The sequence below is a fragment of the Pleurodeles waltl genome, chromosome 6 (genome assembly GCF_031143425.1).
Source record: "Pleurodeles waltl isolate 20211129_DDA chromosome 6, aPleWal1.hap1.20221129, whole genome shotgun sequence".
NCBI classification, from domain to species: domain Eukaryota; kingdom Metazoa; phylum Chordata; class Amphibia; order Caudata; family Salamandridae; genus Pleurodeles; species Pleurodeles waltl.
Genome location: NC_090445.1, coordinates 1,641,845,938 through 1,641,859,057, shown reverse-complemented (window position 1 = coordinate 1,641,859,057; position 13,120 = coordinate 1,641,845,938). Strand labels below are relative to the sequence as shown.

General features: G+C 42.9%; 1 protein-coding gene across 4 annotated transcripts in view; it reads left to right on the top strand.

The window, feature by feature from the left end:
- STRBP (spermatid perinuclear RNA binding protein) overlaps positions 1 to 13,120 on the top strand; it is a 451,011-nt gene that overhangs the window by 304,727 nt on the left and 133,164 nt on the right. For all 4 annotated transcript variants that reach the window (XM_069241550.1, XM_069241553.1, XM_069241551.1 and 1 more), the window contains one exon: positions 6,700 to 6,858. In XM_069241550.1, the coding sequence (XP_069097651.1) occupies positions 6,700 to 6,858 (159 nt within the window). The remainder of the gene's footprint in view (positions 1 to 6,699; positions 6,859 to 13,120) is intronic.

Below are 13,120 nucleotides of genomic sequence, written 5' to 3'. Positions count from 1 at the left end.
GCAGTATGGGCACCTAGGACTCTCGCAGGAGTGCATGAGCATCTTGAAAGAGTCCAAACGACCTTCCACGCGGCGTTCCTACGCTTTTAAGTGGAAGAGATTCTACATATGGTGCTGTCAGAAAGGTCATAATCCCATACGGGCGCAGGAGGATGTCATACTGTCCTATTTGCTTCATCTAGCGAAGTCCGGTCTGCAGGTATCATCTATTAAGGTACATTTGTCTGCTATTACTGCCTATCGCAAATCACCTTCTCAGGAATCCTTCTTTACAAAACCTGTAGTCAAGGATTTCTTAGAAGGTTTGAAGAAAGTTTTTCCGCCAATTCGGAGGCCTTCTCCTCCATGGGAACTGAACATAGTCCTGGCAAAACTTATGGGCCCTCCTTTCGAGCCTATCCATAAGGCCTCTTTACAACACCTTACGTGGAAGACGGCTTTTCTAGTGGCCATTACTTCGGCGAGGAGGGTCAGTGAAATCCAGGCCTTGTCTGCAAAAGAACCGTACACGGTTTTTCATGACAATAGAGTGGTTCTGCGAACTCACCCATCTTTCCTTCCGAAGGTGGTGTCCGAATTCCATATTAATCAGACCATAACTTTACCGACGTTCTTTCCCAATCCGGAGACTCCGGCAGAGAAAGCATTGCACTCATTAGACTTGAAAAGAGTGCTGAAATTTTATCTGGACAAGACAAAATCGATTAGACACTCTAACCACTTGTTTGTAAACTATGGTCATTTAAGGACAGGAGAGGCAGCTTCTAAACGAACAATATCAAGATGGATAGTTTCTTGCATTGTTAATACTTACCAGCTAGCTAATAGACAATTGCTAGCGCGGCCTAGAGCGCATTCCACAAGGGGTAAAGCGGCTACTGCTGCTCTCCTTAACAATGTTCCGATATCTGAGATTTGTAAAGCTGCTACATGGAAGTCTATCCATACGTTTACAAGACATTATTGTTTAGACTCGGATGCAAGAGCGGATGCCCAAGTGGGGCAGGCCTCTCTAAGAAATCTATTTGCGTAAGACATATCTATTCCTGCACTTCTATCGGACAGTCCGCTGGGTTTAGGGATGGGCTTGTAATCTATTCAATGTTTATGACTATTGATGAGGATCCCCTGGAAGAGAAGGATAAGTTACTTACCTGTAAATCCTAGTTCTCTTCCAGGGGTATCCTCATCAAAGTCATAAACAACCCACCCTCCTCCCCGGACGCACGTCTCCTAGAAGTGCAGGACAGACTGTGTTTTGAATCAGTTATACAAATTGTCACCGTAAAAAGAACTGACCTAACTGTGAACCAACTGTCACCTTTCCTTCACCCCTGAGGCATGGTGGGATACTGGAGGTGCTCAGGGTCTTAAAGGCACGGTGCCAAAGTTTTTATGGTTCTCCTGTGTTAACCTGCATGCAGCCTATTGGCTAAGAATGCTTCATTGTTTTTCAATGCAGTTTTTTTCTCTTTTTCTCTAGAGTTTGCTGCTGCTTACTTCCCTAAGCCTAGTTTGAGGGGCTTGGGTAGATATTTATTCTCTATTGTAGCTTTATAATATAAAAAAAAACTTCATAGAAATAAAGCATTTTAGCCTGTTTTTAACATTATAGCCTGCATTGCTGTTTTTTACACATGTTAATATGTGTGTATTTTATATATGCTCCGGGGTCCCTGCACAAGGGCGGGAATATTCCATGTTTATGACTTTGATGAGGATACCCCTGGAAGAGAACTAGGATTTACAGGTAAGTAACTTATCCTTTGGGACCTCCCTTTTCCTCCTTTTTCTCTGCCCCCGTTTGAGGGATCATCCCAAAACTTTTCAGGAAGGAGTGAATGCGTGAAACGTTTTGGGGAAAGTTTTGTGAATATTTGACAAATGGCACTAAAGTTATAAGCAAATTAAAAAATGCTTTTTGTATGGAAACATAGTCCTAACTATTGGTATCAAGTTGCAACCGCCACTAGGTTATATATAGTTTGGAATTTTCTTCTTTGTTCATTAACCGTATTCAGCTTTAATATTCTTATGCATGTACTTAGCATTTTTTTTTGTAAAGTCACTGACCATGCCTATCCATCAGAGGGTCGACGGGTCCTGGTTTTATCTGTTCTCTATTGCCTGTTTATGTTTGTATGTGTATAAACATTAATTTAATGTTTTTGACACAAAACAGACAAAATACAGTAGTCTCGTATCTATTTTCTTTTTTTTTAATTTTCTTTTGCTGTTTTTTTAAGTTTTTTTTTTTATTTGGATTGAAGACCCTACGTTTGCACCTCAAAAATGTTTGAAAATGTCTTCCACTTTGATGTTCCATTTTTAATATATTGGATATTGTTACATTACAGTAATGGCTCTCTGCAGAATTTGTATAATTTATATCTCTCATTTGCTCACGTAGCTCCTGGTATAATTTAATGTTTATTATGAAGCAAAGATGGAAAAATAAAAATATTTACCTTTAACCCAATTCCCCCTTCATGGTTAGTCTCTTAAATATCATAGACTGCTAACCTTTCTTGTTGTTAAACTAGTATATATTGAAATTGATTTGCTTAAGCCTTACTGTGATCTACCCATCAAAACAAACTTTCTAACTGACATTACCGTGAATTCTGTAACATTTGAATGTTCGAAACACTTACTCTGGTCAAAATTATTTTCTCACCATGCTTTTTGCTGTGCTCTTTCTTTTGGGAAGAAGTGGAATTAAAGAGGTTTTTTTTTTAACTAAAGGTGTATTTTATAGTGCCAGTGTGTATTTCTAAGTGATTGCTCCTTTTAGGAGGATGATTTATGTAGTAAAGGGATCATTTTATATCTGAAAAATGTGATCTAATAATCTGTGAATGCTGTGAAGGCAGATACTTGTGCTGGCCCCAAACGCAGTGATTATACAGAATGTGTATCACATTCATATTTTTTTGTAATGTTTTTATTGGCTTATTCTTCAGTAAGGAACAGAACAAATAATGCAGGTGATCAGGTTAAGTGTAATATGGTCAGCGGTATTCCAGCAAAAATAGTCTCAAGTTATTAACAACCTGTTATAGATACAAACCTCATTACAGTTGTAGTCCATAATACACCTAGTAAGGCATTTGCAAATGTAAAAACAACATACATTTTAAAGGGAACAGGGCAGACATAAGCCCAATGAATGTCATTTGACAGGTGTTATTATTATTTAAGGCCTCACTATCCCAACCAAGAAAATCATACTTCCTCAGATTTTCTGATAATGGACTGAATGTAGTATTCACTCTCTGCCTTCATTTCCACCAACCTATTTTGCAAACACTACACTTTTTTGCATTTTTCCAATGTTTAAAATTTCTCAAATACAAAACATAATCTGAATATTGGGAGATGATGGGTGCATGATGATCAGCAATCATCAGCACACAGAAGGGAGAGTGGGAATCCCTGCCTAGTCCCCCGCTCAATGGGCCATGGTGTCGAGATAAGCTGTCCTGTTCGTGCTCTAGCTATTGGGCGTCTGTGGAACACCCCCTTCCAAATCCCATCTCTTGCAAGACAGTAAATAAATATTCTTACCTTACAGTGAAAGTCTTTTTCTATTTCAACTGACACACATGCTGGTGACGATTATGCCTCAGGGCACTCTTTCATGATATGTTGCAGTTGCCTAAGATTCATTGCTATATATTTATTAGGACTAAAGCCTGTCTGATCATAGTGGACCACATCCCTCATGAAGAGGGTCAGCCTTTTGGCCACATACTTTCCCAGAATTTAGTAGTCTAGATTTAGCATTATGACTATAGTCACCTTTCATGCAGATTGTGGCAGTGCTCCTCTAATGTTGCGCTGTCTTTATACACTTCATGAAAGTTGTGGCAAAAATAGCATAAAACTCAACCAGTAGTTTTCCCACACCAGAAGCCTTACCAATAGATTTTTGTTTGGAGAGCCACACTGATCTGTTTTGGGCTTAGTGGATTCTCCAGCGTCTCTATGTGCTTCATTCAGTTTTCTGACCTTTCTTTCCTATCATACTATTTTCCTGACACCTTTATCACACTAATTTGGTTTATGATACAAGCCCAATAATGATCAGACAACATTGAATTACTTTCTGCTGTCATATTCATGATATCTCCTCCCTCATTTCTAATCACGAGTATTTGTCCCCCCAGTAGTTTCATTTTTTTAGCATACAGCAAACAGCCAGGCTTATTTACCTGTGTATGTTGTCTAGCTGTCTGCCTTATAGTCCAACTTACAGATGCTGTTTATCAGCTGACGTTGTCTCGCCTTAGCCTGCGTGAGAATCTCAACCATCTACGAGTCTATGACCACCCCCCATCAAGTCAGGCAATCTGCTTTTCAAGAGTGCTGACTTCATGATCCAACACTGATTGTATTCCGTTCATAATTGCTATACATATGGCACAAATATATGCCTTAGCGCATCCTATTCTGGTGTCATTAGTCATAACTTCATTTCATTCGAAGTATTGGCTAATCTGTCAACCTATCATTTCTCTGAAATCCTATCTTCCAGAGCCTCGGTCTGTAATTTCCAGGTCTGTCGTGCCCTCACTTGAACTAAGTCAGAATCTGAAGTTATCATGTTAAGTGTTCATCTCGAATCAATGTTCCCACTAGATGTTCAAAATATAGTATCAGATCTTGCTTAGAGTATATCCTGAACACACATATGAGTAGTGTGGGTATCCCTGCTGCTTTGGATGGGTCATTATTCAAGAGAACAGTGCTCCCTAAGGTAAAAATTGTATTTACTATATTGTATTATATCTCAGTGGTATTTGACTCAAAGTACTAAACACTTCAAGAAGCAGTAAAAACAGTGACACTGGGAGCTTAGTTCGAAACAGTGCTCTCTTATAAGTGATACACGCAAGTGATTGTGATCAGTATGTGTATGGCCTGTTAATGTGATACTCCTATTTTAAAGGGTCTTTAAAGTAGACAGTATTTTGTTTTGATCCTGATTAGAGTTTCAGTATCATTGTCACAACTCAAGAGGCTAGAGGAGGCTGAGAAAGCAATATGTACACAATGACCTGAGTTCCCTTATTTTCCTTACGAGCATGTGCGATTACGCTTGGAAGAGGATGTGAGGGCCTAGAGCTATTGGTACCAGGCAATATAACCAAGGAAACAGAATTGAGAAAAAGGTAGGGGCAGGGCCGATGCATCGCATAAAGTTGCGGCAGCCAGCATGGATGGTCATAGAGACAGTTCTCCAAGGCAAAAATACGAAAAGTGCAATGGAAGCAATGTTTAAAATTACGTCAGCCAGCCATTCCTCTCAAGGATAAGCATATCAGTATCAAATGTGTAAATCAATAGACATCCCATAGTTTCCTTTGGTCCAACCAGACTTTCGCAGTACCCAGGGGAATATCGGAAAGAATCCGTCCAGTGTCCTGTTGGGAACACCATTATAGTCACCCTCCCAGCTATCTGGGTGTGGGAAGCCCAGCACCCATCCTTGTAGTGAATACAAAAAATATCCTTGATAAGTATTTGGTGCATCAATACTAATCAAAGTGAGTGACTTACCTTCTTATCAGCCGTTCACAAACACAAAGCGACCATTAAGGTCTCTATTTACTTTTTGTATGCCATACGAGGTGCCCTGTTGGATACAGAGTATGGCATGCTAAAAGTAGATATTTGGAAGTATTCAGTGCAGTATAATTGACTTTTCTTGGTTTTTTTTTTAACGTACCCCTCACCTTCTGACCTGGCTAAATGCACCTCTTGTAGGCATATTACATCAATACTCTGCCTGCACAAGAAGTTGTGAAAGCTGTGTCTTTTAACCAGGTGTTCCATTCCATCTACATTTCAGTTCTGACAGAGTCTTCTAGCTGCAGATTGCTTACCTTTTGAATATTCCCAGGCATCAGAGTGCTAGTAGATAGGTGCCACTTTCACATATTGATGTCATTTCCTTTCTTTTCGCACCATCTGACATGGATCCAAAGTTCCCTCATCTCTTTGAGACTTCCTTTACCACTTCAAAATTTTAAAACAGTGTGCAAGGGAAATGCTCCCTCACATGGTCCTCTGGGGCCCATATGAATATCTATGGCACCTTGCAGCCTCCAGGCTTCATCCACTCTCGATTAAGAGGTTTGTTATCCAAGGTAGCAGCCAGATTATCCCAGGTTTTCTTTTTTTTGCCATGCCACAGAAGCCCCAGTCTGATGCCCTAAGCTGGCCATATTGGCCAGCCCACACCCAAAGATGTTAAACTCTTTGTGCATGCTTTACCAGCAGTGCAGAAATATTCTTACAGAATTTACACAACGTGTTCTGTGCATCCTATACATTGTTTGGAATAAGTGTGTAACAACTTTGGAGTAACAGTCATTGCATAGTGGTGCTATACTTTTGATCCTGATTGCTGGTAAATGTCTCCTACCAATTACTTTGTCTAAAATTCTAAAATGTCTTGCTCAACAGCAACTATCTGACTAGAGATCAGACTGTATAAATGTAAAAGTAACCCAAAATGGTTGTTTACAATAACAAACAAGGAACTGAGCAGGATGTAGGCATAACTGTGGATGAGAGGTTTTAGTTTGTTTCCTTTAGCTTGTTACTAGATATTTTTACTTGCACTATTGAGAGGAGGATTGGGGGGGGGTTGATGTCCATTTCTTTTTCATAAATATATTTCTTTTTCTACAGGTTTTGCAAGCAATGGGTTACCCAACTGGTTTTGATGCTGATTTGGAATGTACGAGTTCTGATGAGAAATCAGATAATGAAGGCAAAGCTGAAACTATATCTTCAAACTCAAGCAATAATACAGGAACTTGTTCAACAGATGGCTCCAATGCACTGGAGGTATTTAATTAAACCCCCACAAAACTTCAACTCAAACGGTGCACAGTTTAAAAAAAAAAATCGAATTGTTTTAATAAAGCACTGGCATTGTCCGCTGTCTGGATAAAAGCAGTTTGCCCAGATGGTTAATAGGAGTGTTCCTGTTGGCAGGATCAATACAAGCTTACAGTCTTCATGCTTTGGTGAGATTTCCATGCTACAGATGGGCAGTCATGAATGATGAAATCCGTAAACCGTTTGCATCATGTTGTCCATGGTGCAATGAATAGATGAAGGGACAGCTTCCAGTGCGAAGAGTCACCGCACAGAATGTTTTTACCTCAGTGGGTGAACATCTGGTTTGTTTTTGGTGGCCGACTTTAGGCTTCTGGTTGACCAGTATGAAATGAGGTTAGTGAGGTAAAATGTCACATGGCAATAGAAGGCCTCATTCACAAGCAATATTTACTCATTTAACCTGGATTACAATAATATGGGTGCTGGTGAGATATATTCTGTGCACTTGAGGTTCAGAGCCTCATGTCTAATAATTTTGCGCTCCCTGCAGCCTGACCTTATTTTATCCTGCCACCTTTATCCTGTTGTAATAGACAAATATGGAGATGGGCACTTCTAGTGACAGGAGAATTGTCTGAGGTAGGAGTAACAACTGAATTATTCCATTGATTCTTCAAAAGGTTCAGATGGCCTTTTTGTAAGTGTTAGTTTTGTAGCAGGAATCTTTCTCTGCTTTCATATGCTGTGCATTATTTCGCCATCTAGTGGTTGGGTCAGAAAATGTTGGCTTCTATTCTTCTCCAGTATTCGGTCTTTCATAGATTCACATGCTTGAATCATCCCCGTCGAGGTGGGAGTCTCACAGTAACTTCTCCAGTATTGGGGTATCTTTCATAGATTCACATGCTTGAATCATTACCCGTCGTCGAAGTGGGAGTCCCACGGTACATAGAAAGCAGTAAATAGAGAAAAAATCTTTTTTTTTTTTCTTTTTTTTACTGAAATCCATAGGAAAAAACACATTCAATTGTAGAACTATCAGCCTCTTTATAAAGAGCCCAAACTTCAACCAATCAGGCGTGACCACCTCATTAGAACCCTCAGCACAGAGGCTCAGTCTGTCAGATTTTCTACCGCACGTCGTGTGTAAGGGAGTCTCCCTGAGCTTTGCTCAGTTTTCTATCTCTTCTAGAGAAATCTTTAAGAATTTTCACTTGACTTTTTTTGTACAACATTTTTTCCATCATGTCTACAAGAAAAGGTCTTTTTAGGCCTTGTGGGACTTGTGGCAAATTGAGACTTCACTGTGAGGACCCTCACAAAGAATGTATCTATTGCTTACATCCAGAGCATAAGGTCAAGGACTGTAAGATCTGCAGGACCTTTCCTAACAAGACTCTGAGGGACAGAAAAGCCAGGCTCCTACTTTGGCTCCAGAAAAAGAAGGCAAGAGAAGCTCTTTCTGAAGAGGAGAGTGACACTTCAGTGGCCTCAAAGAAAAGAAAGAGGTCTGTGGAGAGCCTATCCCCTTCAAGCAGTAAGTCAGCCAAGAAGCTGCATGCTTTTAAGGACACCGGGGATCTACCTTCAACATCCAAGGTAGCATGTGGCAGAATTCACTCAGAGCCATCAACACCTGCTTCTTCTTCAAAGAAGCTTAAAAAGCCTTCAAGTTCACTGCCTCTGTCGACGTCCAAAAAATCGACACCGTCGACGAGCGCTCCGTCGACGACAGGTCTACCTGTGACGACGACTACAGTGACGGCTACGTTTACAGCTCCTCCATCACCGATGATAGTGACTTAGTCTCCACTGTCTTCTACGACGATAACATTGGTGAGTCTAAAGTATGGTCCGTCGTCGTCGCACACTTTGAAGATCACTAAGAAGCCGTCGACGGGTAAGAAGCTAAAATCTTTGCCGTCGACGCATTCATCGATGAAGAAATTCAGGAGGTCGCCATCGGTTTCGCCGACGAAGATTCCATCGACGCGCTTGACAGCGAAAACTCCGACGACAACCCCATCGACGGGTGGCGTAGTGACATTAACTTCGTCGACGGGACCTTCGTCGACACTGGTACCATCGACACCAACTACACCGACGGCCCCGTCGACGCATGCTCCGTCGACGCCTGCTCCGTCGACGAGGACACCATCGACGAGTGCTCCGTCGACGACAGTTCCGTCGACGATTCATTATCCTGGAACATCTCCTTACCTACCGCAAAGGATTTTACCTGTGCAGAGCAGGTCGTCTTTATTGCTGCCATCGCATACATCGCCCAGCAAGGTTGCACCCGTTCCTCCGCAGCATCTTTTTGCTGATGATGATGATGACGGCGATGGTTACTCTGATGACGGATTTTTTCTGGTAGCGCTTAGTCCGTCCGAACTACGTATAAAATGCCAAGAGGAAGATGAAGAGGAGGATCTTCAGCCTTTTCCGCACCAACAGGATCAGGGGCATTTCGAACAACAAGAACAGACAGTACAAATGCCGGTATCATTGATTAACAACCTTCAACAAATGATGCAGGACTACTATGCGAGGTTTCCCCCGCCTGGTTCTTCTACACCGGTACAGCCTCCACAGACACCAGTGTCCACCCCAGCTAGGCCTTCTGGATTCCCAGACCCTACCACAGCACCTCCATCGGTTCAGGGTATTGCGTCACCGTCATCCGAGGAGGAACAGGAGGAAGGGGAGATACAGGACTCAGACTCTCAAATACCGGAGTGGGATGAGTATCAGATCCAGACTCCATCTCCGTCTACACCACCGCCAGTAGACTCTCCACCGCAGGACATTGGGGGTTTCCATAGTGTCATGGAAAGAGCTGCAAAGAGATTCCAGCTACCGATTACGTCAAAACAATCAGATTGCTTTCTTTATGATTTTAAAGAAGACACTAGAAAATCGGTAAGGGCCATTCCCATTGTCGATTTCATCTGGGAAGAGGGCCTAAAAGTAATGCAGACTCCGTCCTCCATTCCTGCAGTCTTGCCCAGACTAGAAAAGAAATATAAGGCACCTGACAACTCCCCAGCATGTCTGATCAGCCATCCTAAACCGGATTCGGTTATTTCACAAGCAGCTCAGAGAAGATCCAGGAATCCGTCGGCTTCTCTGACTGCTCCTCCAGACAAGGAAGGATGTCGTTTGGACTCCGTAGGTAAAAAAATTTCAACTATGGCTGCCACCACGGTTAGAGCGGCTAACTCTCTAGCAATACTTGGGAGATACGATCTTCAGATGTGGTCTGACATGTCACAATTCATTGATATGATACTTGAGACCAGTAGAGCAGAAGCACGCAGAATTCTGCAAGAAGGAGAAAAGATTTCGGCTGAACTCATAGACTCTGCCATTGATGTTTCCTCCACAGGATTTCGACAATTGGCCGGGGCGGTGGTACTCAGACGCCAAGGGTGGCTAAAGGCTACCTCTTTTAGGCCGGAAGTTCAATTGAAGGTTCTGGACATGCCGTATGATGGCGAGCTTTTGTTTGGCAAACATGTCGACGATGCATTGCAGTCTATTAAGGCAGACACTGAAACAGCCAGGTCACTTGCAACGCTTCAGTACAAAAGGCAACCCTTTCGGGGAGCGAGAGGGAGAGGAACTTTTTCACATAGAGGAGGTTTTCAACAATATCGACCTTACTCCTCTTACCAAGGGCAATTTTGCTCAACCTATGGCCAGCAACAGCCACATTCCTTTTGTCAACAATCATCAGCTCGCTTCAGACAACAAACGAGAGGAAAGTCTGCTTTCAGAACCAAAGAAACAGCAAGAAAGCAGTGACCCTCATCAAGTGTCTGCACCCAGCCCCTATATCAACACTCTTATAGGGGGCACAATTTCCGAATTTCTACACCAATGGTCCAAAATAACAACAGACAGATGGGTTTTGGATATTATCAATCGGGGGCATACACTAGAATTCAACCAGCCTCCTCCTCAAGTACCACCAAGAGGCCCCCCGCCAGCCCATCTCAACGAGCTTATGGAACAGATTGCTATCTTAATGAGCAAGGGAGCAATAGAGATCGTGCCAAGAAACCAGAGGGGAACAGGTTTTTACTCCAGTTTTTTCCTTATCAGGAAGAAGATCTTCGTTCGCTCAACAGATACCTCAAGAAGCAATCTTTTCGCATGATCTCTCTTCAAGACGTTCTGAGCCTGCTCAACCGAGGGGATTTTATGACCTCGTTAGATCTTCAGGACGCATATTTCCACATTCCAATTCACCCCAATCATCGGAAATTCTTGCGGTTCAGGGTCGCAGGCATTCACTACCAGTTCAGAGTGCTTCCGTTTGGGCTCAAGTCGGCTCCAAGAGTGTTCACCAAGGTTTTGGCGCCAGTGGCAGCCCACCTCAGGCAATTAGGGGTTCAGGTGTTCCCGGACCTAGACGACTGGCTAATAAAGGCACGTACAGCGTCGAAGGCTGCCAGAGACACGGAAAGATGTCTCTCCCTTTTCGGAGCTTTGGGTTTGACAGTCAATTACCCCAAGTCTCATATAGAACCCACTCAGAACATCACGTTTCTAGGAGCCATCTTAGACACTTTACAAGCGAAAGCCTTTGCTTCGCAGGACAGAAGAGAGAAACTTCGAAACTTAGCAGCACGGCTCAGCAAAAAAAGGTCCGTTTCAGTGCGGACTTACAAGTCTTTTCTAGGGATACTATCATCTTGCATTCCGTTGATAAGGAACTGTCGTCTGCACATGAGGACTCTTCAGCAACAACTAGACAACCAATGGAAACAGACAGAAGGCTCTTTCGACGAGGTAGTACAAATCACCCCTGCAGCGAAACAGGCTTTCAGGTGGTGGAAGGAAACTCCCCTCGTCTCAGACGGACTGTCATTTCTGAAGGATAGGACCATGCACATAGTAACAACAGACGCATCCCTGGAGGGATGGGGTGCTCATTTACAGGATCTTTCCGTGAGGGGAAAATGGTCCACTCAAGAATCAATTCTCCACATAAATGTATTAGAGTTAAGAGCGGTGGCTTTGGCACTCAAATCCTTCCTCATGAACATCAGAGACTCTTCAGTTTTGATAAGGACGGACAACACCACGGTCATGCATTATATCAACAAGCAGGGAGGCACAAGATCTCGGGCATTATCTCTGGAGGCGCAGAAGCTGTGGCATTGGGTGATTCAGCATCAAATCTCCATCCGAGCAGAACATCTCCCAGGGATCACCAACACCTGGCCAGATGCCTTGAGCAGGAATCGAACCAGCTGCCGCGAGTGGGAACTCAATCAATCGGTTCTCGACAGTCTCTTTCGTCTTTGGGGCAAACCCACTCTAGATCTGTTTGCGACCAAAGACAACAAGAAATGCCGACACTTCGCAAGCTGGCGTCCGCAGAGGGGTTCGAAGGGGAATGCGTTTTTGATCCGATGGTCAGGGATTTATGCATACGCTTTTCCCCCGCTTCCACTCATCCCGAGACTTCTGCTAAAGATGAAGAGGGAACAATGCAGGATTCTCCTAATCGCTCCCAGGTGGCCACGCCAGTTCTGGTTCACCGAACTTCTATTGCTATCGGAACAACCTCACATTCGGCTGAAGGCAATACCGGATCTGTTGACAATGAGCCAGGGTCAGGTTCGTCATCCCAACCCGACATCTCTTAGTTTATCAGCCTGGCTCCTGAATTCTATGAATTTGATGGATTGAATATTCCTCCAGATTGCAGAGAGGTGCTTGCTTGTGCCAGAGCTCAGTCTACAAATCGCACATACAAGTTCAAGTGGAAGAGGTTTTGTTTGTGGTGCTCAGCTTCCAGCATCCATCCTCTAACATCATCTCCTGAACAAATTTTGCCATATTTATTGCATTTGGCTAAATCCGGTCTTTCGCATTCATCGATTAAGGTGCATTTGGCTGCCATATCACGTTACCGACGAACGTCTGTCACCTTCACTATGGTCCTCCAGAATAATAAAACAATTTCTTAAAGGTTTGTTCAGAAAGTTTCCACCAATTCATCGTCCTGCACCACAATGGCATTTGAACATTGTACTCTTCCCAATTAATGAAACATCCGTTCGAGCCTATTCATAGAGTGGATCTAAAGTTCGTTTCTTTTAAAACGGCCCTTCTTTTAGCCTTGACATCGGCAAGGAAAGTCCGCGATATTCAGGCCTTTACAATTTCTCCACCTTTCCTTCAATTCAAGCCAGAGGTGGTCATTTTGAGAACAAATCCAAGGTTTATACCTAAAGTTCCATCATCCTTT